Consider the following 25,692-nt stretch of genomic DNA (forward strand, 5'->3'; position numbering starts at 1 on the left):
TTCTAGCTCAAGCCCACCACAGTAATATGGGCATTCCAAGATACACCAAAGTATGTTCTTTCCATCCCTAAATTCAACCTAGCAAATAGCTAAATAATTTGCTTGTTCAGTATCAAAGGTATTACATGCTGCTTCTTAGCAGTGATTATTTGTTCTAGTTAAATGTGACATTAAACATCTTGACAACTTCCAGTGGGCTATGGGCATGTGTAGAGCAGTGTCATCTGTGCCTGCAAAGAACAATAAAAGTCTATCATCAAATATCTCTAAAAATGAGGTTCTGTTTGAGTACCATCCTAAGACCTGAAAGAAAACCCCATAATTGCTCATTTCTGTTTCCATCTCTACCACTGATGTTTTGCTGAGTATTACTGAACAAATCACATGAGCTCCCTCCATCAATTTTTTCCATACGTGACACCAGAATAAAGCTATATCGTAATATTGCAATATTCTTTCATTGCTTCCATCTTCTTCTTAGACCCCTTATTGCCTCCTAGCTCTCCAACTCTACCAGCATTCCCTACCTTACCCACCCAGCTATAGCTTGGATTCCTCAGATAACCACATGTCTACGGGCCTTCTCAGAATTGACCTGCAAAGTTAGAACTTTTTTAGAGCTATGTACCATGTAGTTGTCAGCAAAAGCAATTTCAGAATCAAAATGTTAATGAAGATATAATATCAGCAATAAGGGAAAGGCATTTAAAATGGCTTCAGGGAAGCAAGTATAGAAGACAGTGGAGAGAGACAGGCATGCATTTGATGACTGCCTGCTACTTGCTTCGAAGCAGGAATAAACTGTTTAAAACCACTGATGGGAGGAGATTGATGGACCAGCCACCAAGAACAACCATCCTCCACCTGTAACTATTTTCTGTTGATTCTTTTTCAATCACCAATTTGCCATGTTTATTTTATGTAATTTGCCTCCTGAACTTCCAGTGACATCCTTAATTACAAATGAACATAGCAGAAGTGGTTGGATAGGCATGGGAAGCCTAACTCCATCTTCATCCCCAACGACAACAGTCATTACTACAAGCCTTCATTTTCTCGTGACTTTCTTTGTATTTCTCCTAAGCAATACAAAGCTTTTAAGAAATACAGCTCAAATGAGTTGCCAAAACCGGGAATCAGATAATCCCTTTCATTACAAGCCCCTTTCAAATATGCTCGGTATTTAGCAGACCTTAGTATTACCTATCCGGATGTAATTGATTTCTCCGGGATTTTGATCAGATTTTTCTCCCTCAGAATCTCTAATCCTGCTTTTCCTGGTACTCCTGAAATTCCTAGCATCATGCATCTTAAACATCCTTCCCTGCGTTTCTCCTGCCTCTATCTGCTCCTCTTCTTAAAGTTTATTCTTCTATCACTTTTATCACATTAACCGGTAAGCTTATATCCAAGAAGTTCAACTTCAGGTACAGAACTTTCTGCTTTCTCCTAACGGTAAATCTCTGATCATATCTAGGTCTTAAAATCCCTATCAAGCCCTTTATTAGCTTTAGCTTTTATCACTTCTATAATCAAGAAACAGTGTGTTGGACATTTGCCTGTTAGAACAGTTGGCCATTCTAAAAATATTAGGTTTTTTACATTCTCTTCATATTTTTATATTTTTACATTCTCTTCATTTAATACTTTTTCAGCCATTACAGCAATAGTAACAAGGAACCCAGATGAATACATGCATTCCCACATTCCAAATATTTCTGCTAACACATTGCTTTGCATTTTCCATCATGTGGCCAGGCAGTCAGGCTTCACAAGAAGGAAGCCACATGCAGAGCAGAAGTTGTAATAATACCTGGGGAAATGGCTTAAAAGAACAATGAACAATTATGTGTTCAAATTCTGTTGAACTGAAGTAAAATTCAGGCCATAAAATGTTTCTCCTTTACAAAATTTGCCTCTGCCTTCCACTTGACAAATGGAGCCTTAATACACAGCAACATAAGCAATATAGAATTCTTCTGCTCTAAAAAGTTATTTCCATATGGCCTCACTGCCCTTTGAATTAAGAGATATACAGAAAAAAAGCACCAAATATCCAGTGTGGGCAAATGCTTCTTATATGCTTAGATAATCTGGTAAATGAATCATCCTTTTGGTCTTAGATTTCAGGTCACTCCTCTGACAGAGACAGAGGAGAGATGAATCTCTGTGAGGTAACAATGACTGGCAAAGTTAACAGGAAATCTGTACCTGAGTAGGACAGACTCCTAAGCTCTTGTCTGTCCAGCAGGAAACCCATCCAGCAGGACATCAGTGCCTTTCACATCCAGACCAGGAAAAAGCAGTGCTACTCTGCAAGCAAGATGACCAAGTTCTACTGAAGCACAGAACTGCAGCACTGGACACAGAATCACCTCTGTCAAGTTGGAAAAGACCTTCAAGACCAAGTCCAACCACACCCCATGTACTGCCAAGTCCAGCACTAACCCATGTTGCACAGGGCCTTATCTATACTGTTTTTGAACACTTCCAGAGAAGGTGACTCCACCACTGCCCTGGGCAGCCACTAATATATATGTTTACATGTTCCACGTCAGTGGAGGTGCAGCTTTGTAGTTAGTGGGGCCAAGCAGATTATAACCATATTTGCAAGTTAGGCTGGATGTTAAGCAGGAAGTTCTTTACTGTGAGGGTGGCGAAGCACCGAAATGGGTTGCTCAAGGAAGCTGTGAATGCTCCATCCCTGGAGGTGTTCAAGGCTGTGTTGGACAGAGCCTTGGGTGACATGGTTTAGTGTGAGGTGTCCCTGCCCATGGCAGGGGGGTTGGAACTAGATGATCTTGAGGTGCTTTCCAACCCTAACTATTCTATGATTCTATGATCCAACAGAAATCTTCCTTACCTTATATGTTATTCTATTTCCAATACCTGTTCCCATGCACAGCCCTTGGCCTACTGGAGATGGGCGGCAAGCCAAGCCCTCATGACCCTGTGCAAGCAACTGGGCCTTGTGGAAGCATGATGTCATAGAAGCACAGAACCATAGAATGTTTGGGGTTGGAAGGGACCTTAAAGCTCATCCAGTTCCAACCCCCTGCCATGGGCAGGGACACCTTCCACTAGAGCAGGTTTCTCCAAGCACCTGTGTCCAACCTGGCCTTGAGCACTGCCAGGGATGGGGCAGCCACAGCTTCTCTGGGCACCCTGTGCCAGTGCCTCAGCACCCTCACAGGGAAGAGTTTCTGCCTAATGTCTGATCTCAGTGTCCCCTCTGTCAGGTTAAAGCCATTGCCCCTTGTCAAAAGTCCCTCTCCGATATTCATGCAAATGGTGTTATGCATTTCAAAATTGCTTGTCCTCCTCCCTGCGTTTTAGTTCAAGGTATTTTATTTTCACTTTGAATAAAAAGTAAAACATCAGGAATGATGCACAAATAGAGAGTTTGGAACACAGCAATACCATAGACTGAATATATAAAAAATGAGGCCACCTTTAAAACACAACAAAACAATGAGGAAAAGTCTCAGAAACTAAATCTAGGAGGGAATGACTGGCACCAAGCAGCCATCAGGGTTCTGACCAATGTGAAAGACAATTAGATTCCAGCAGACAAACCAGTAAGTAATGATAATGACTGCTGATGCTGCAGACCAGGGCTGGCCTGCATTAGGTTAAGTAAGCTGGATGCAAGCCAGTATCATCGAACAAATGGCATGGCACGTTCTGGAGGAATCTGAGGAGAGATTGCTAATATCTTAAAGGTGACCTTTCACACATGCTACCCCAGCATATCAGGCAATCCTCTTGTCTGCAGTGGAGGAAATCAGCAGAGGCCAGTCTCCTCTAGTTATGAACTCCTCAGACAAATAGTTTTATTTTTAAACTTGTAATAACTGACTGCACCTCATTTGAGCAAAGCTCCCTAAGTGCTATATTGCTTTATTTGACCCCTTCCCCATTTTAAAGAAAACATAATCTGACTTTCCACTAATCACCCAAGGAGGCAGTGAGCTAAAAATAACCAATTTTTTAGCCATATTTTCTATTGAGAAAAAATGTGAAATGTTTCCTAAAAGGGCAGTTGCATTAATGAAGGCTGCATCGGGATAAAGGAAAATTACTAAGGGTGCTCTGCTTTCCTGAAGGAGCTTTCCATAGATGATTTATAATTGAATGAAACTGATTACAGCATTTGTAAGAGAAACTGTATCCAAAGTGTTTCATTTCTGCAAAAGCTGCATGAACAGGAAAAAATCTCTACATTTCTATGAAGGGAAAAGAGAAGGTATCTTCTTTTCCCATAAGTAAAACAAACAATAAATATACTGGGAACAAATCTCATCATTTGCAGCCCCAAAGTGTAACTGAGAATAGGATCCCAGGTTCTGAGAAGCTATCTCACAGCCGGAAATCCTGAAGCTGTGACTGAACTCCTTTCCGTTGCTTCAGTGAAGGAAATACAGCTTAATTGGGCTCAATTTCCTAAATAATGGTTATCCTCTGTAACTAATCAGTAAAGTTTTAAATCAGGTTCAGACTAATGCTTGCTCAAATAGTGCAACATACTCCGTCGTCGAAATACAATCTTGCCCTGCCAACAACTGGAATAGCTAAAGGACTGAGAAGAACACAAACTGGCATATAGTTTTTCTTTTCAAACAGAAAACATCCTTTGCTATCCCACAGAACAGCCCCTAAACCGACACACAATCTTGTTCTGTGCACAGAGATATAACTACTGAGAGAAAATAAAGATAACTTTGGGGAAAATTGATTCATGTCATTTCAAACAACAGCACCTTCTGAATTCATTCTGAATGGAAGAAGGTAAGTGTTTAAAGATACTGCTGGGGAGCGGACAAAGACACTTCAGAAAGATGCTGCTTCCAAATCAGCCAAAGCAATGCACTCATGGAGTGTATCTGTAGTTATCTGATATTCCCCTGGATTGTGAATTGTAGCGTCAGCAATCTAAGCAAATGCATATTAATTAGGAGGCCAACAAATGCAACACAGAATTATGTTGTAGCATCTTGTAACATACTGCATACATTGCAGGAGATATCTAAAACACTGGGTTTACTGAAATTAGTCAGAAAGTGTAACCATATCCCTAATTATTTCTGTGCAATCACTAATGAATCACTAATGAAGCTGTGTGTTGTCAGATAAAACTAATAGGGACGTACTTTGATTTTCATTTCCCTTCTAGATGCACAAGAAAAATAACATTTGAGTGAAAATAAAAGCAGATGCAAGTACATAGTTCCTGATGTGTTCTAGGTTTAACACTTCTTTATGGGATACATTATGAGACTATCAACTAGGCATCAGCACAACGAAGACCTGTTCTCCAATGCGTGTAGGTTCCAATGCCTACCATGCACTACCAAAGAACCTGGAGAAAGCTTCTCTAGTTTTCATGTTTATCCTTGGATGTCCAATAAACTAGCCAACACAAGTGTCATTGATGAAAAGGAGAATTTATCAGATCACTAGAAGTGGCTGGGTTTTTTAATAATCTACGTATTATAATGAATGTATGTCTCTGGCTCTGTCAGGTGTTCTAAATTGAACGGAATAGAACTGTGATATTAGGTAACTTGGAAGTTTACAAACATCCAGGCATTTTTCTCCTAGTAAAATACTGCCTTACTTCATGTTACCTTCTATCACAGCTTCTCTCTTTAGACTCTTTGAAGTACATCCAAAGTCATACAGGAATGAAATGTTCAGATTTGTGCGTTTCCTTCTCATTTGTTCTCTGCCCTACTTTCAGGACAGGCAGATCTGTCTACAGGCTTTGCCCTGCTTAAGGCCACACTGCTAACAATTTTTCCATTGATGCCATGTTGAACTTCAAGCAAACACAGGCAGATGCATCCATTAGTCATTTCAGTAATTTCTGATCTAATCTTCAACAGATAACAGAACATCTGCCAATCACATACTGCTGTTATTTATGAGACAGTTCTACCACCCTAGTTCTTTCCTTCTCAAGCTACCGCTTACAAAAATGGATCCACTTTAAGTGTATTTTCATCTTTTACTCATGTAAATGCTGTCAAATATGCCTGATTTTTTCTGTATTTCTTTAACTTTTGTACGACAGATGTACTCAGTACAGCACTGACTTTCTGATGTCTCAGTCAAAACTATAGTAAAGCGACTATAAAACTATGGACTTTAATTTCTTTGCCTTTATTTACAAAGCAGATTTTCTATCCCCTTACACCAGTTCCTGTGAAATGTCCACAACTACAAATACACACCAGGGAAACACTGCTTCTAGGATTAACGGATTCGATGTTTTGGAGTAAGAATATACATTGTTGACATCCAACATAATACACCCCAACTTCCTGTTTAGAGAATTCTGCACACAAGCCAGAGCTTATCTGCTTTACAAGGTTGCTTCTCAAGCAACAAACTTTCTCCCCAAGACTTTAATTTCAAAGCAGACTCTACTGAACCCAACTATTGGACACTATCTTGACAAGGTTGGAAAAGACCTTTAAGATCATCAACTGTTCCCCAGCACTGCCAAGTCCACCACTAACTCATGTCACTAAGGGCCTCATTTACATTGGTTTTGAATGGAGAAGACCTTTTTCCTAATATTCAGTCTAAACCTCCCCTGGCACAGCTCAAGGCAATTTCCTCTTGTCCCATCCCTTGTTCCTTGAGAGCAGAGGCCAGCCAGCTCCTGCGTCCATCCTCCTGTCAGGCAGTTGTAGAGAGTGATAAGGTCCCACCTGAGCCTTCTCTTCTCCAGACTAAACACCCCAGGTCCCCATCACACTTGTGCTTAAGGCACTGCACCAATCTCCATTGGCCTTCTCTGGCCCCACTCCAGCACCTCAGTGTCTCTGCTGTAGTGAGGGGCCCAGAACTGAACACAGGATTCAAGGTGTGGCCTCACCAGTGCTCAGCACAGGGTTTTCATGGTCTATTAGACAAAGATCTAGTTGAAGACTAAAAAGTGATGCAAGGACAACACCAATTTGTTTAAATGTTTATCCATCAAATAAGGAAAGTGAAAATGGGAGTAGTGAATAATCAGAGAGCACTTACTGTAGCAGAGAGCTGTGGTCCATTCAACTGTGCATGCAGGATGGCTTCATTGATGGAGTTCCAGATTCCCATCAGTGCAATTTCCACATCATGTGAGGCAGCCATTTCATTAGTCAGATATTCCAGCGTGGAGATATACTCCCTCCATTGTGCATCCAGTTCTGACACACTGGCCAAGCAGCCCCTCATTACATTTAGACAATATCCAACACAGGGCCTGATGAGTGTCAGGCCCTGGCAATGTGGGCAATACTGCATCTTCACTAGAGCTTTGCTACATTCCTTCGTGAGAGCTGCATGTTCAGTAGTATTTATCACTTCAATGCCCAGATTGAGGGCCTGGCTGAGCATCCTACTTGCCCAAAGAGACTTTGACAGCTCTGTAACCATGTTTTTAGAATAGTGTCCAAAAGGATTTATGTCTTGCCTTGTAAGCCGTAGACACTCTGTATAGTCCTCTGATAAATCTGTAATTCCTGGGTTTATTAGCCGACTATACACCAGGGGAAAGAGACTGTCAAAGAACCGTAATACTGCACTTTCCACTGTAGTCTCCGCACCCAGAATGTAGAGAGAGATGTCTGTAAAAAGTTCTTTAACAGGCTCTGATGCTTCTTTTGCCATAGGTCTGTAAGCTGTCTCAAACAGGGAACTTGTGCGGTTTTCAGCAAAGCGAAGCAAAGACTCAAAGGCCTCTAAAAAGGGGCAGGGGAAAAAAAGAACTAAAGGTTAATAGCAGGTATCTGACATCTTGGACACAGGACTAATATTGTCCTGAACAGGAACATCAATATTTACATGAAATCTGCAATATAAATACACTGATAATTAATGCAGCTTTCATCAGTAATATGATTAAAGACAACTAAATATTACATAAGCATAACAAAGTCAACAGGTAATACACACATTTTCTTCTAAGAAGACGACTGTATTCTCACTGGCTAGACTCTAACCCAAACTCTAGAGGTCAATAAAGGACCCACAGAGACCCCAGAGAGCATAGGCAGGGTCTATGCAAGACATTTTTTTGCAACTGATGCTGCATTTGGGCAGTTCAACCAGATCAGTTTCCACAGCGTTCCTCTAGCTCAGTGAAAGCTTGCCGTGTAACTGAATACAAATGGGAGCTGAAGCTTTCATTTCTGAATGCTCTAAGTGGGGGGGCTAAGAAGCACTTCTTGCAAAGCACAGCTCAAGGATGAAGGAAAGAAGCTATGTGAATAAAGCTTCTCCCTGTTAACATTGGCCAGTGGTTACATGCAGGACCTGATATCACATTCACTGTGAACCAAATCCAAAATGCAGTAAAGTCAGAAAAACAGCATCTCCTTCAACTACAGCTTTTTTGAGTTCCCCTTACCCCACAAAGAAGAAAAAATGAGCACCACGGTTAACACATTTCGAAATGCAGAAGGCAAATACTACCCATCCAAAACACTGAGTGGGGTGCTTGAATTCATAGACAGGAGCAAGGAAGGGATCAGTTCCCAAGATGATTTTTAATGACACAGAAGACAGTAATCCACACCATTCCTCCTGCTTTCTTTGGAAGCTCCTCAACAAAAAGCTTCTGACACAAATCATTCACGCACTCCTCTGGACAGCAAGCAGTTCCAGTCTAGGCAGGAGCTCGATCACTTCATAGCTCCTGAAGACTGGCCAGATAATGGGGTTTTGGTCTAATCCCACTCTACATTCATCTAAACATCATGATGCCATTCACTGCAGAGCAGCGCAAACTGAAGTCACCCAAAGACCAGCTCAGCTAAAGAGCAGATACAATACTGGAAGTCAAGATTAGCATACACTGCAAAGTTGTGTCAGAAAGCTGCTCAGTGCACTCCTCTATTACATCTCCCTGGGCAACTAACTTGCTTGTTATGATAAGCATTACAATCCCTTTACCACAAAGCATGATTTAACTAGACAGATAATACAGCGTATCTCATTGTGCATTAATCATCAGTATTTTACACACACACACTGTATTCTGCTGCCAGGGAATCATTTCAACATTCCCACTGGTATTACAGCAACTAATACTCTGGAAGTGCTTATAAAAAATCTTAAGAAATTAAGATTTGAGATACACTTCAGTTGAGAAGGAAGTCATTTGCAGGCAGAGCAACACCTGGCAAGATTCAGACGGAAACAGACTTTTATAGCTGCATTTAGGATGGAAATACTGACACAACCTATCCTGTAGTGCAGTTGGCTGTGTGCTGCTGCACACCATGAAGAGCTTTTTGTTTGCCACATCACCCCGTGTTTATTTGTAGAGGAAACCTAAACACCAGTTTTATCACACTAGAAAGGTAATGAGAATATTCAAAATATGAAGAGTGTTTTAAGTTTCCTCCTTCAACAACACATGCTCTCTTACAGAGACTTAGCTTATCATTAGGTTATGGAGGCAAGGACTAACAGGGTTCAGATGGAGAGCACTAGGAGAGTAAACAACTTCCAACTTGATTATGAATCAGTGCAAATCCACCATCTTGCTTTCCATAGGTCCAACACATCAATGTTAAGTCGTTGTCCCACAGGGCTGACAAGGTAAGACCCCCCTTGCCAGCACCATGGCTCTCCACTACATTTATAACTCCTTGCACTCAGCAAGAACTGGATGCACACTGAACTTAAAAAAACCCCACAGACTTCCAAGGAAGGAAAAAAGAAACCCCTTCTATTATAAACATTACTAAAAGGGTTTAACAATGCTCAATAAACCAAAAGTAGAAGCAAACATTAAAACTATCTATACAGAAATAACATCTGTGTACATTTTAGATTTGAATGTAATCACGAAAGAAGAATAAGAAATTTAAGTAGCTCCATTATTTGTTTGGTCTCTTAGGACCACACTAATATTTGGCTCCTTTCCCTTCAACATCTTGCATTTATTACAGTTACAGGACAAATGAAAGCTATAGTTTGTTGAACAATAGCTTCCTTTTAATGCTTTCAAGTCCATTAAATCTTCTACATCTTTATGGCTTGCCAAAATAAAGGACAATATATTAATATTTTGCAGCAGTAGAATTTAAATACATACTATTTGCAATTTGATGCCTAGACAACAATGTACACAGCAGGAAAATAACACCCAGCTACACGTCTACATGAAAAACAAATGTTAAAATTCAGAGTTCTATGTTTTGGATATGCAATGATCTCTAAATGTATTTGATATGAACAAAGAGTGCTCAAAAAGCAGCATTAAACAAGATGAACAGGTAGATTTTTTTAGATCACCAGATTACTCGAAAAGCAGAATGTAAGTGCAAAATAAATTGTGTAACGTTTGCAAAGACAGAACCTGAAATCAATTCTCATTCATTAAGATTCATTTGAAAATAACTTGTAACTTTCAGTTGAATTTCTATCTTGTGGCATTTCACCAGTAGCAAAGAACACCAACTATTAGAAGTTTTCTTATTTATCCTGAATTATTCTGCTGAATGTAGGCCCTTTATCAATACTTTTTCCCATATTCTACTGGTTTTAGAATGGGAGTCTCCCTACACATAAACACAGTCACTCTTAAGAAAGCTGATGAGAAATAATGCCCTAATACACACAGCAGCAGCCTTGTGGAAGTATGATGTCACAGAAGCATAGAATCATAGAGTTTGGACTGGAAGGCACCCTGAAGCTCATCCAGTTCCAACCCCCTGCCTTGGGCAGGGACACCTTCCACTAGAGCAGGTTTCTCCAAGCCCCTGTGTCCAACCTGGCCTTGAGCACTGCCAGGGATGGGGCAGCAGCAGCTACCTTGACAATCGATGCCAGTGTCAACCTGGAGCTTTCTCTTCTCCATGCTGAACAAGCCCAGCTCTTTCACAACCTTGTAGCTGACACTATACCAACACTTGCACAAAGCATTGCAAGCCTGCTCCAAAACATCCTGGGTCAGAAAAAAACCTGAAAGCTCTCAGAAACTGGGTGAAGTGGATGCTTTTCTTCTTACCTACTCACCTGTAGATGCTTTTAACAAGGCAGAGTGCAAAACAGATCCAAAAATGAGAAAGCATAGTAAGTTTTGCAAAGGGGAGAAAAGCAAGCTTGAATTTGCTCACCTTTACAGCAAGGAGGGTGTATGATGCCTTTAGAGCTAATCAGTCCTTCAGAATAGAAATCACAGAGGAAAACTAACCCCAAACAACTTTCCACTACTGCCTGGAGAGGCAAGGTGTATACTTAACCTGTCCATGAGTTTATCTACACTGACAGCATCAGGCAGGTCCTGTCCTTTATCTATTGCTAGAAACTTATTACTTGAAAGGTAACAAGTCTATGCCTCCTCCTATGCCCATACCTAATGGCTGTGGACAACACTGATTAATCAGAACTCACTGAGTAGAATTATTTCCAAGCTACTATTAATCATCCTTTAACCTTTTGCTCAGTTCCAATTGTTAATTTAGGACTATTTTTAACATAAGAAAACTTAAGAAAAGTTGCAACAGCTTTCTATTTCTTTAATTCTAGCAGTGAGAACATCTCATGCAATTTGAGTTTCAGAGCATCAGTCCAGCTATTGTAATCAGGTAATGCAGGCAAGGCTAAGACATACAGGAAAAACCAACTTCCAAATGATCTGTTGGAACAGTGACTTCCAATAACAATAGGATTAAGTACCATCTGAAAACTTCTATCTTGGCATGAAAATCAGCCTTATTCGTTGCTTTCTTCCACATAAACCTATTTCAGCCTTGGCACAGTTGGGCTATCATATAGGAAGCAACCACCCCCTCAGCATGCTGCCCCAGACAGCAAACCCACACCCTTTGCTGAATCAAACAGTCCTACAGCACACCACCTTATTTTTCTTCTACTTTCTTGTAAACTGACGCGGCTTCTTAAACTATACAATCTTAGAGAGGGAGAAGGGCAGAAAGTATGCAGTCCATATTTTCGTGAAACTGATGAATATTGAAACCATTAACTTTGGGCTACTTCGGTATTTGATTCTGGAAGCATCAATAATAGAAACAACATCACCAAGTTTAAAACAGACTCACTGCTTCATAGACTGGCGATGAAGAGGGTGGAAGTAAGGCAGTAGACACAGGCTTAAAACCAACAGAATAGTCCAATGATGAATAGCAATCTAACTTGCTTTTGAACTGCTCATTATTTTTTTCCACCTTCAAACTTCTTGTAAATATCATGAATGAGGAGGTAGTTAAATTTAGCTGTTTATTATTTCTGCATACTGCCTTTCAGTGCAGTTACACATTATTTCATACACTGTAATTAGAGGGTACAAGCTTTTTAAAGTGAGCAGTCTCAAGTAAAACTCAATTAGTTGGCCAGCAGAAAGCTGGAGACCAGATGTGGTATTAACCTCTTATGACATCACCGAGCTTCCACTGGAAGATAAACAAAGCAAGTAGTTCTTTGGGGATATTTGTGCAGTAGGAGGCTGATGGACATCTAGCATCACCATGATAAGATGATCTAGAAGAGCCATAAGAGCCCTGAGGAACATAGCTGGATTTTTTACACAGCTGTGGCTATCAGTATTATTCTCCTTCTGCCAAAACAGTATTCCAAAAGATGATCCACATAATTCATATCTACCAAGTTCAAACCTGACAGCTATTACTTAATAATATCAATTCACAGTTTTAACAGGAGTTGGACCAAAGTAACTGAAGAATTAACTATGGCTGTCCAACAACATTAGCTTTGCCTTTAATCTGCCTTTACCACGAGTTTATAAATAATTTTCTATCTAAAAGAGAAAAAAAGCACGAACAGTTTTGTATGTGTGGGTAGCTAGGTTCTTCACATAACCAGTTCTTAAGAGGTCAAACAGGCATCAGACTAGGAGCAGAAGAATTATTATCTGATTCATTTTATCAGTCACTAACATGGACAGCAATGACTGGAAGCTCCAGTAAGTAGCACACAATTCCCAAGATGGATTACAACACAAAGCACTTGCAAAACAGCTTTGAATGACAACTCTGTAACCATCAATATTTCTTTCGAGATGGACCCACGGAAACACTCTGCATTGCTTAAATTGGTCTGATGTAACTATTATAGCAAAGTTTTTGCCACCTAAACAACAGATGTTTGTTGGGTTTTTTCCCAGGCTAAAACCCTGTGCATGGCTGCAAGGATCTACAGGGAACTCAGAAGTCATTGCTTTTTCTTAAAAAATCTAGAAGCTTTCCAGTACAAATAAACACCAGCTTGAACAATATTTTCTTAAAAAACAACCCTGGATAATCACTTTATGGGATGAGGTAAACCCCCAGTGTCTTTGCAAATAAGGTTCTGTGTGGTGGGGTATTTTTTGACATATTTGTGTATTGTTGCAAAAACAATCAGCCCCAAACAATGTGTTGGATAGTAACTGAAGACTTGCGTGGTGTTAGAATTTATAATGGGCTCTAAAAAGTGGGCTGCCCTCAGCATCATAGAATCACAGAATGATTTGTGTTGGAAGGAACCTTAAAGCTCACCTAGTTCCAACCAGGTTGCTTCAAGCCTCATCCAACCTCACCTTGAACACTGCCAGGGATGGGGCAGCCACAGCTTCTCTGGGCAATCCATGCCAGCGCCTCACCACCCAAGTCTGGCTTCTTCAGAACAGATACTTGATATATATATGGCTGCAATTCCTTTGAATGAGCAGAACCTTCAGTGCTAAGGTCTGGCACACTATATTTAACCAGTTTTCAATACACAGCAGTTTGGCTGCAACGAAGTACACAGTGAAAGAAGAAGTTCAAGGATTAAAACTTCCAGGTAATCTCTTTCACAGATTGCTGGACAGAATAAAAAGGTATTACTTCTCTTTATATTTCCCAGATTACTTTCATCACAAGTACTTTTGGAATAAGATAGTGCATATAATACAGTTTCCAGAATTAAAGCAGACTTGTGGAAGAATCTCTTCACAATCACAACTGCAGCATGGGCTGGCTTGAGAGACAGAAGCAGTCACAGACTGAGAGAATTGTTTGGGTTGATAAGGACCTTCAGATCATTCAGTTCCAATCCCTTGCCATGGGCAGGGGCACCTTCCACTAGACCAGGTTGCTCGAACCCCCTGGTTGCTCCAACCTGGCCTGTCATTTATCATATTATATCATATCTGAATGTTCTGGCTCTATACAGAATAAAAAACTCTCTTAATTGGAATCCATGCCTAGGTAAGGGTGAGAAAAACATGACGACATATGTATGATATACACATAATAGTGTTCAGGAGCAAAGAAGTCATAGTAACAATGAACTACAGTCATATGAAAACCAGAAAGGCCAAAAATCAATTGGGGGGGACACAGCTAATGTACAAGTAAAATGTGGCTATGTCAAGGTATTGTTGGTTTATACTGCTTGAGGAGAGCGACTAATCAAAAAGTATTAGGAAAAAACATGACCAAAAATTGGTTCTGCTGACTTTCTGCATACAAAAAAACCATTGAGAACACAAAAGCTGTGCCAGATGCACTCAGTGCCAGGTACTGGTACAAGAAAGGGACAGATGCCATCAGTAGAGAGGGAATTTATGCTGGTGGTCTGCTAGGGCACATTTGGCACAATTGGGCTTGGAAATTTAGTGAGCAAGGCTTGCCAAAACAACTAGAGACATCTTTCTGTTGCTTGACTTACACAGTGACACTGAGGATGAGTCATGAGGCACTAAGCACCAGGATGTTACCTATGGAGAAGTATAAAATATAAACCATATCTTTAGAAAGCAGATGTGACCAGATTAAGAAGTACTCTCTACAACTGGTCTCAAGTACATTGCTGCACCGCATGTTCGTATGTCCTGGCAGGGAGACACTTCAAAGTTGCTGGAAAATTTAGGCCAGGGAAAAAGAAATTCATATATCTCTGGTGTATTAAATACTGACAAGAAAGGAAAGTACAAAGCAGTTCTAAAGACTTGCATTAGTTAAGAAGAAAGAACCATGGAAATCTCCAAAGTCAATCAAAAGAAAGCAGGAAGATGTGTAACTCTTTTCATTCTTCTGTGAATCTTTTCATTAACAGAAAAGCAACGAGACAGGAGTCTCCAGAGAGAATTTTCTCGACCTTCTGATTAAGGAGTTCAAGTGGCAGTAGGAAAGCTAATACGTTTCTTTCAGAAGGTCATGAACTATTTCATGATTTCCAGCTGAATTCATTAGGTGGTCCATTACGACCTGTTTCTAAAAATCTAAGAGAAAAATATCTACAAAAGACAGGATTAGCTTAACAAAAATGAAACAGGGGGGTGTTTTTCATGGGGTTTTTTAGTTCTTGTTTAGGTACCAACGTAAAAATACAAGAAGCTATGTCTGAGTTCTATTAAAGAGCTAAGGTCAAAATTAAGACTTAAAAACGTTTGCTTTTTGAAAATCTAGATTAAATCTGTATTTATCAACATCTTTAAAACAAAGAAAAGTGTTTGTGTAGAGAAGAGCCGTAATGCAACCCAGTGTGTTCAACAACGAAGACTCTACCCCAGAGCTGCCAGCTGGCTTGAGAACCACACTCCATGTGCCCACATGCTGAGCTTCTAGCTCTCAGCTGCAAGAAGGAAAATGATCATTACTCCTCAGGACATTCGGACACTGAGTGATAGTCTTCAGGGGCACAGGGTACTTCTAATGTGTTCAAAAGCATGGGCCACAAAACACTTCAGCTCTCTCTTCTGACTCTGTATTGGATAATACTTCACTGCCCAGAACTGTGAACCTAACTTTGCCCACCTTTCTTTCTCAGGCATAGGGAGGCCTTTACAAACTAAATGAAGGAAAAGGTAAAAGCCCCATTGCTAAGTCTTGGTGCAAAGACGGTCTTTCATACAAGTAGTCTTCTGCCAGCAATTTAAGCAGTGGCTTTTGCTGTTTTCAGACACTTGACCACTGACATACCAGAGCACCATATCCTCACCCAAATTTCAGCTAAAAACACTCTTGTGGGTATTGTTCCACAGACCAGCTGCAAGCCACTAAATGGTTCATGTATGTGAGAGCCACTGGCATACCAAAAAGCACTTAATCATCTAGATTAAAGGTAGAGGTATCAGCCTTTGAAAAAAGATGCAGGCTTGAAAAACAAAAACCTTTCCTGCACCATCTATTTTTGTCTGACTCCACTTGTAGATTATTTTGCAAACATATTTGATATCATACCAACATATTTGATATCATACCAACACAAGGTATTTGAAAGAACATATTTGCTTGAGGAAACTGACCTTATTCATGGACTTTCTTTACAATCAGAACAGTGAGTTTCACTAGTCTGATGAAGAAAAATAGCACAAAAGACTTCATGCCTGATTTCAACAGACACTGGAATCCAAATCACTATAAATTTAGGAAAATATTCTGGTGTTGCCTTTTAAATGTACACACTTACAAAGCCTCTCTCAGTGGAAAAAAAATCAAAGGTGGTTCAACACTTAACCCTACAGAAATAGAACTCATTCTCCTTTATAGTGAAGAGCTTCTCGATTTATCTTGAAATTCCTTCAAGAAAAGTGACTGGCATGTGTTCACCATATGGTCAATAATGGCAGAAGTACGGATGCTGGTGATTTGATAGCTAACCAGATGTTTGTGGGGAAAATGCTCCAGTTATTCCTAAGGGAGAGCACATAAAGCCTGTTAGCACTAATAAATCAACCCACCTATTTTTTATCCTGAAATTCATTCCATAGAAAATAGATGAAGGTAAGTTTTTCCAGTCACAGGACAGGGCCCAGACGCATCAGTGAAGACCAAAGACTAAAGCAAAGGAACTTCTTATGTGCAGAAAATTGTATAAATCCTGATCAAAATAGTCACCATGACACCATATTTCAATGTTGCCACACATACCCAGATACCTTCCAGCATGAGTAGGGCTTCACATGATCACAGAATTTTCTTAGATTAAAGAAATTGCATAGTTCCAACCCCACACTTGCATATTTGTCCCTTAAGTGTATTGTGGTCAGATCACAAAATGTGACAGATGCATTATATGCAGTTGAAGGATCATTCTCTGAATGCAGAGGGTCTCCCATCTCTGCAGGACCTGTCTATTCTTCTATTAGAAAGGTGGATGCAATGGATTTTGCCCATTTTTATGGTACATTTTTCCCCTAGCCTGCCAAAACTCCTGGAAAATGTTTCATAAAACCCTCACAGATCTTTTTTGCTTCCCTTGCTGTCTTCCCACAAGAAGGAGCAGTCCTCTCAATCTTTACAGATGAAACTCATACTTTCAACTTTAGGCCCTGATTCACAAAGGTATTTAAGCAGAATATTTACCTGCTGAGGACCACTGATGTTTTCAATTATCTCACTGAGTACAGGCCCAAACAGGGATAAAGGGTAGATTTTTGTAGGAATGCATTACAGTTTTCTTCTACTTTCTCATGTTGTATTATCAAAGTTGTCACTGTATGGCTTCCTCTATTGCTTACAGGTATTTGGTACATTACAATGTAGACTTGGTTTGTTTTGGTTAAACATGGATCATTGGTGATGGAAACTCAACTATCGAAATATTATACTTTGAACTGAGAGCTAAACTATCACAGCTGTCATATCGAAGTTTTAATATGCAATGGCTAAAACCTCTCATATATATGCTGCTTTCATAGGTCAAAGTTTTGCAATCTTTTACTCAACAGCTTAATGAAAACTGAGAGTTGCAAATAAATCAATCTGATAATGAAAGCAAATTAGCCATTATACTACAGCAGAATTCCAACATGAATTAGTGAACTGAGATTGATTGCAGTAATATAATGCTCTCTAATTACAATTCAGAGCTTCCCTTTCCAAGTAGCTTTAGAGGGAGTTCGGCAAACAAGTATTCAGAATCAAATAGACAGAGTAGTTAAGTATTACTCTCTGAAGCCCCAGAACCGATTCCTCATTTTAATGCTAAAATTAAATACTAATTCCTTATTTTAAGAAAAACTCTTTGGCATTAAACTTTCTCTGTATAACCCCGTAATGGGATCAATACCTTCAGAAGCACCGAAAAAAACCAAGAGGGATAATCATCCTACCAACCAAGGAAATTACTGGTAGACTGAAAATGAGAGGGAAACAGATAAAGTATAAGAAATCCTGAGCCCTGAAGGAAGCCACATTTGCTGCATTTTAGACCCAGTTGAGAAAAGCGTTTTGGCATACACTAAGTTTATCCTAGTTCTGCAATAAAGCTCTTCATCCGCAAAATCCCCATAGAACTTCAGTGCACACTTAAGTTTTCTGCCAGGAAAGTGGATTTGTGGAATGGGGCCTTAAATGTCTCACAATCACTTGAATTCTGTAAGGCCATTTCAACCCCTCTGCTGCTGCCTTGTTCCATGGATGTCAAATTCTGAAGAGTTTTCTCTTGTCTTTCAGATCAATCTTGCATAATGACACTCTTCATAAGATGATGGAAAAAAAATGTTGACTTGATCAATCTGTTCTGGGAAAGGTTATAAGTTAGCTCCTTGTGAATAGACTATTTCAGTTGGAAGGGACCTACAACAATCACTTAGTCCAACTGCCAAGTCAAAACATGTTCTTAAGGGCACTTTCCAAAAGCCTCCAAAACACTGAGATGCTTAGGGCATCAGCCACCTCTCTAAGAAGCATGTTTCAGTGTTTGACCACCTTCCAGGTAAAGAAATACTTCCTGACACCCAGTCTAAATCTCCCCTGGTGCAGCTCTGAACCAATATTCTGCCCTGAGGGAAAATTTCCCAATCTTATGGAAACATCATGCCCTAACACTCCTTTTTTTTGCTTACGCTCTGCATTTCACCATCTGCAAACACTTTCTCTGGCCTGCCTGTGCCACTTCACTCAATGCCTAAACAACCTCTAAGTTTTAGGACATCATGACCACTGCATTAGAGTTTGCCACATTTCATCAGAGATGTTATTTGTAACTAACTGAAAATTCCCTTATAAATTTCTGTTCAATAATTTTCATTGGAAGACCTACTACACATCTCATACAGCCATAGAACAGTCTTGGTAAGATGGGACCTTTGAAGCTCCTCTATTCCGACCCCTTGCAATGAGCAAGGATGTCTTCAACTAGAACAGGCTGACCACAGCCACATCTAACCTGGCCCTGAATGTCTCTAGGGACGGTGCATCCACCACCTCTCTGGGCAACTTGTGGCAGAATTTTACTACCCTCATTGTAAAAGTGTTTTATTCCTCGCATCCAGCCTGAATCTCCCCTCTTTCAGTTTAAAACCATCACCCGTCATCCTATCGCAAAAGGCCTTGCTAAAAAGCCTCCCCCCATCTGTCTTATAGGCCCTTTTGTTCCTGGTTCTGGGCAGTGTTATGGGTAGAAGCAGGGTGCATAGTTGAACCCTGCCAACCTACTAAAAGAGCTGTTACAACTTCAATGTCTCTGGGATAGCATTATTCCTACAGACATGCCTCACCTCGAACAAAGGTTATAGGAGGCTAGATGTGATTGAAGCAAGTAAAGAACAGGAAGAACCCTAAGAAAACTTATTTAAGCCAGAAAAGTAAATTACTTTAAAAATCCTATTCAGGCTCCACTCCTGTTCTTCCTTTCCCCAATGCTTCCCTGGCCATGACTCTGGTGGGAGGCCAGAGAAAGATGCCTCTTGCTCAGGGAAGAGATCCCATACTAAGCAGCTCCCTTTCTGATTTCTTAACCCTCATCCACCAGAAACACGGGTTTCATTATCAGGCAGGTTAAGAATAGATATCCTGTTACACACAGCTTTTAAATGAGAGTGTTTAGAGAAACAGATATGTAAACACTTGGAAAAACTTGACCATCCTAATGGAGGGAAGCTCTGTAAGAACCAAGAGCTTTGCAATTCAAGACACTCTCAAAGCATCCCTGAAATGGAAATTCACTGGTGCTGAAAAGGCAGCACTGTAATAGAGCGAGGCACAACTAGAAAGAACTCACCAAACAGTAATTTAGCAAAGACTAACAGAGCAAGAGACACAGCCATTAAAATAGAAGTGGCAGCAAGTGAAGGGGTTTCCAAATTTATAGGATATGACCTTGAGGACTGGTTTTTAATCTTATCTTCAGAGACGAGGCGTAGGAGATTTGCTGCTTGGGGAATTTCAACATGATGATGAAAGCAGAGAGCTCAGCATGGCAAAGGAGAAATTCATAGGAGCCCTTAATCTGATTCTGAACCAAACAGAATAAATCAGTATTTACAAGCCTTATGAAGTTTGGAGTTGTTGAATATACTTTAGGTAATACGGATTCTTACAGCAGGTTCAAGAACATTATATATTCCTCTACAGTATCTGAGCATTAATTTGCCAATCCTGAATACACTGTTGACATACAGTGCAATTTCACAGTGGCTGAGACAAGCATCCATCTCCATCTTCCTAGAGACAAAAGGCCTGATATTGCAATGGGAACTTGAAGTATGCATAAGTGTATTCCCATTGGTCTTCCAAATCTGACATTTTATTTTGCAGAAAGCTGCTAAAACATCACAGAAATATCCAGAGAACATTCCAAAATTAACTTTGGATCTTGTGGTCAACTGGGATGGGATGTCATGGTCTTGTGGGACAGAAAGCAGTCCTCATGAAGGAACTGCCATGCAGAAAAAGTTGGAAGTTGATCCAGTCCCAGGTCTGATAGCACAAAATAGTTAGCATCAGATGCTTCCCACTAAGCTCTGTGAAGCCCACCAGTTGACAGCTCAGGGTATAGAATAACATGCCCAAGGGACCTGCCCAATCTCCCACAAGTCTTTCCTGTCTTTAATATACCACAAGAATTTCTTGTTGTTTGTTTTTATGTCTTTGACTCTTTGCTCTTCAAATTCCATTTGAGGCTCTTCAGTTTCCTTCTCACACTGCCCACTCTGGACTGTGCCTCTGTCTCAGGATTCACTGGTATTGGATTTCCAGTTTCTGACAGCTATTCCTTTTGCTCAAATAACCTCCTGAACTTTGTGTTTAAGCATATGGATTCACTTGCCTTTCGGCTCCCTTTCTTAAATGGTGCTATTCCTATTTGCAGTGACAGACTGTGGTGTGCTTAAGTAGCTACTATGCCTACACTAAGATTTAAATTTCTATGCTTAATCACAGCCATACATTTAAACAGTGTTCACATTGTTCCAGTAGTCAAGAGGGGACCCCAACCACCTTGGTCATTATGTTTTCCAGTCTCTATAATCTAGGTTGAACCTCAGCTGTAAAACTCTACTGTATGAGACAACTTGCACATTTAAATTCAGGTCTACATAAACCAGACCCAGTCTTCATCTAACTTAAGCAATTACACTAGACAAGTAATATTAAGCTCTCTGAATCAAATATAGCAATCAGCAACATATAAATATCTGTCTGTTATCACATGGATAAGCAGTTGGTTGTTTAGCTACATATACTTGTGTAAGAGTGCAATAGCCAAACTTTCAAAGAGCCCTGGGCTCAGAAAATGGTAACAGCGTTGGAAATTATTAATATTTTTAAGCAAGATTTGCCATTAAGATCCCAGAAGTTTACAGGTAAGTGACAAATACAACTTAAAAAACTTCCTGTTTCCTGAAACATTGGCATACCTCTCAGCCTACAGTTCCCAAGCATGTGGGACTTGTTTCCCATTTCAACTAACCTGACAAAACAAAGCCAAAATTAATGACAGACTGATTCCCTTGCCGTAAAATTCATTCTGTTCCTTTCAGAGGGGCAGCTCAGAGTAACATCCTTCTCCAACTAAAAGCATTAAAATTTATCCCCCAGTGAGATGCTCCACTGCATGGTGTCGTGGTTTCTCAATCAATAAACACGTCATCCACAGATTAATGACAAAAGCAAATTGCCAGGTATCATTCCTCTCACATCTTCAGTACCCTCCATGGATTTGCCGCCTTCAGCCTCTCCTTCATTCTTCCAGACCATTCATCATGCTCTTTCCCACTCTAACTCTCTGTATCTCCTTATACCACAAAATGTCTTTCATCTCTGTTGCAGTAAAATTTTGGAACAGCTTTCTTAACTCTACTAATCCCTGTCTCAAGATCCTTCTTATAGCCATATGGCCTCCTCAAGTCTTTCTCTACCGGAGCACCATTCCTTTCTCACTTCCTTGAAACATTCACCCTGAAATTTTGACATTTCACATTTCTTTGTGTTTTGCTACTGAATAATAGAGAAGTTACAAATACAAAATAAAGAGTTAAATATTGGGTTCATTTAACCAACTGAGCTATGCAGCTGCAAATAGACTGAAATGCACTAAATAGGGATTCAACATTTTGTATGAAACTTGTAGGTATAAAGGTAATTTACCATGCTATCTTTTAAATGCACTTTGCTTTTGAAAGGAATTTTAAATGCAGTAATCACTACATAAATCATGCAAAAAATTGAAATTAAGCTCTTAAAGATGCAAGGAAATAGTAAAATCTCATTTTATATCAACATTATCTTTATAATACCCTTTTACCATTAGTGAAATCTGATAGATGTTAGGTTATCTATTGAACAAAGAGAAAAATACTAGTTCTTGTTAAAAATACTAAATGCTAAAAATATTAAACGAAGTGGTACTGCCCATTTCAGTCCAACACACATATGACAATTCAGGAGGGAAGGGCACCACAGTTATATCAAGGATGCAAACTCATGGGAGTCCATCCATTTTTCTACTGTCTATTAGTAGCTACCTCTGAAAAAAAAACTTAATTTTTCCTACAACTGAGTGCTGTTTCCAGAAGAAACCACTACAGTTCCCTGCTAAACATACTGTAAAAAGGATCTTCTGTTGAAAGACTATCACACCTATCCCAGGAACATAAAATGTCTCATATTGCCTAGCTTAAACGGAACACTGCCATACAAGCCCTTTGTAGACTGGAAGGGGAAACAGAGGCAGGGGACTCCCAGACTAAGAGCTAAGGCCAGTTCCTGGTCAGGAACATTTCAATAAGCATAGAGTAGCACCAGTGTTCTGTATGGTCACAATACAGTAACACCTACAGCCATATTTTCTGTACGATGTACCTTGAATACCCAAGATCAGTTTCTCAGGAAAACAGAACTTATGGAATAGACACTTAAAAAGTCTCTGGAAAGAACATTCTCTGAGGTGCCTTGGTAACCTTCTGCACCTTCTGCAGTTGAAGTTTTTAAGTAATTATTGGCTTATTAATAATATATGGAATTTATGCACACACTATCACACACATTACTACTATGGTATTACATAGCAATCAAGCTACACATGTATCATAATTCCAACATACATACTGCAGGGTACTTTCACAATCTTATATACTGCCCAATTATAATTGTTTTCAGGAAAATCAAGGGCTTTTAAGCCTATTCATATACAAGGGACAGGGGTAAGTAGGATGTCCAAGAGAGTGTGGTAGGAAACCTGAGGTTTTTTTCTATATGCCTTCTAGCTATTTCCCAGCAGGACATCTTAGACCTTACATGATCTTTAAGGTCCCTTCCAACCTAACCATTCTATGATTCCAGTAGGGGTAGGAGAAGGGGGAATGGCTTAAAACTGATGAGGGGAGATTAAGATTAAACACTAAGAAGAAAATCTCCCCTGTTAGGGTGCTGAAGCGCTGGCACAGGGTACCCAGAGAAGCTGTGGCTGCCCCATCCCTGGCAGTTAGACAGCTGGCCCAGGCCAGGTTTGGATGGGGCCTGGAGCAACCTGATCTAGTGGAAGGTGTCCCTGCCCATGGCAGAGGGTTGAAACTGGATGAGCTTTAAGGTCCCTTCTGACACAAACCATTCTATAAGTCTATGATTCTGTCAGGGAATACTTTGAAGAAAGGCATTGCTGGAACATCAGTCAAAACCTTTTCTGCCAGGTTGGTGGGTAACAGTCTTATTCTCCTTTTTCTGTGGCTAGACCAGCTGCCAAATTCACATTTATTTCAAAGACAAAAGAACCAAGTTTCAACCTTCTTGAAGTGTCCAATTAAAAGATTATTGAAATCTGATGCTGGAGTGCCATTCACACATCTTCCCCTAGACATTTCCTTCTCTTCTTTCTTAGAAGTCTAAGTTTAAGAGTCACAGATTAGTCCAGACTTCACGTACACCCCACTTACATCTGGTAGATATAGCATGCTTTCCTTCAGTTGCTAAGAACAACAGATGTATTGCATCTCAGAACTCCTACAGATGTGCAGCTATGCCATGTGCAATAATCCATCACTTGCAGGAAACACTGCACTTAGTGCTGCTCTGCTGAGCAGAAAGGCTAAAACTCCATTCTAAAATTATTCTAAAATCATTGCTCTACATCTGGTTTGGACATCTATAATAAATTATATTTCCCAAAATATTCAGGACTTCAGGAACAAAACATTTGTTTCCATACACAGAAACACAGAAGTGTTAGCTTTGAGTTTGTCCCCAGAGTTGAAACATCATCATCGTTCTCAGCAATTGGTAAGAAATCAAAACTAGCTTTCTAACAATCTAACTAGATTCTAACAATATTTCTTTTCCTAAGGTATTCCTTGAAATATTCATTTACAAACAGAGAACTAGACTGATCTTCTCCCACAGTAACCATACAAATCAGGTGGTAGTACTGGGATGAATATGCTTTTCTATTATGGGAACTCCTAACTGGCACCAGGACACTACAGAATGGTGTGAAAGGAGTTGACCAAAATGAGCTTTATTAGCACATGAGCTTGAAACTTTTTGCCTTTCAGAAATATAAGGGACAGTAAACAGTAAAAAACCTGATAACACAAATTATTCTCTGCTGCTAATGTCAAAAGAGGTTTTCTAGAACAGGGCAAAAGCAGCAAAAAAGGATATAGAAGATGCTTAAGAAGCACCATCACAGAATAAGCTTTCATGTACAATCAACTAATTGTAATCCTTTACCTCTTCAAAGAGCAAAGTCTAATACAGGAATGAGGTCACAGACCCTTTCATGTTATCCAGAGTGAAGCAAGCATATCAAAAGAAGCAGATATCACTAGCAGGGCATTTCCAAAGATTCCCATTACTGTGGCCACATCTGTACTTGATTGACTTGAAATACAATTCCAATACCACATAAGGAAAGATGTTTTTTTGAAGGAAGTATCAAATTCTTATCTGGCCACACTGAGTATCAGCTAGCATTTTATGAGGTGTTTGTTATCTATGTTGGCAGAACGTAAAACCTATTGCCTGCAGAAGTGTTTTCACATCATAGTCATACACAGTTCCACTATTACCTACAAATTTCCATCATCTTCCTTAGTTCCTCTCGTACAGAGTTACACCTTGAGGATCAGAGCTTCCATTTCTTTAAAGCATGGGTAAAATACATCTTTTTCATGTCTTAGTTCAAGTCTCCTCTACTGTATAGCAAACCCCTTTATACTCAGTGTTGACTGTTGGCCTTATGAACAAAGTTAATAAACAACTGACAAGTTAATGATGTTCACTTATTCTAAACAATATAATACTTCATATTATACAGTCCCAAACAGTAACATAAAAAAGCAATCTTAATTAAGCAATTAAAAAAATGAGCCATTAAGAATAACTTGAGAAATTAAGCAAGCTTCATTTATTGATGGTTAGCCTTACTGAACCCAAAGGGACTATCCATGTGCACAGAACTGAACTCATTTATGAGGACCTCTGTGATTTATACTTCTACAGCATACATTGAAGATACAAAACTTGA

General features: G+C 39.8%; 1 protein-coding gene across 1 annotated transcript in view; it reads right to left on the reverse strand.

Annotated features, from left to right (window-relative positions):
• LOC101881667 (glypican-5-like) overlaps positions 1-25,692 on the reverse strand; it is a 333,120-nt gene that overhangs the window by 254,286 nt on the left and 53,142 nt on the right. The window contains exon 3 of the mRNA XM_034063862.1: positions 7,036-7,730. Within this exon, the coding sequence (XP_033919753.1) occupies positions 7,036-7,730 (695 nt within the window). The remainder of the gene's footprint in view (positions 1-7,035; positions 7,731-25,692) is intronic.

This window comes from Melopsittacus undulatus, chromosome 6 (genome assembly GCF_012275295.1).
Source record: "Melopsittacus undulatus isolate bMelUnd1 chromosome 6, bMelUnd1.mat.Z, whole genome shotgun sequence".
NCBI classification, from domain to species: domain Eukaryota; kingdom Metazoa; phylum Chordata; class Aves; order Psittaciformes; family Psittaculidae; genus Melopsittacus; species Melopsittacus undulatus.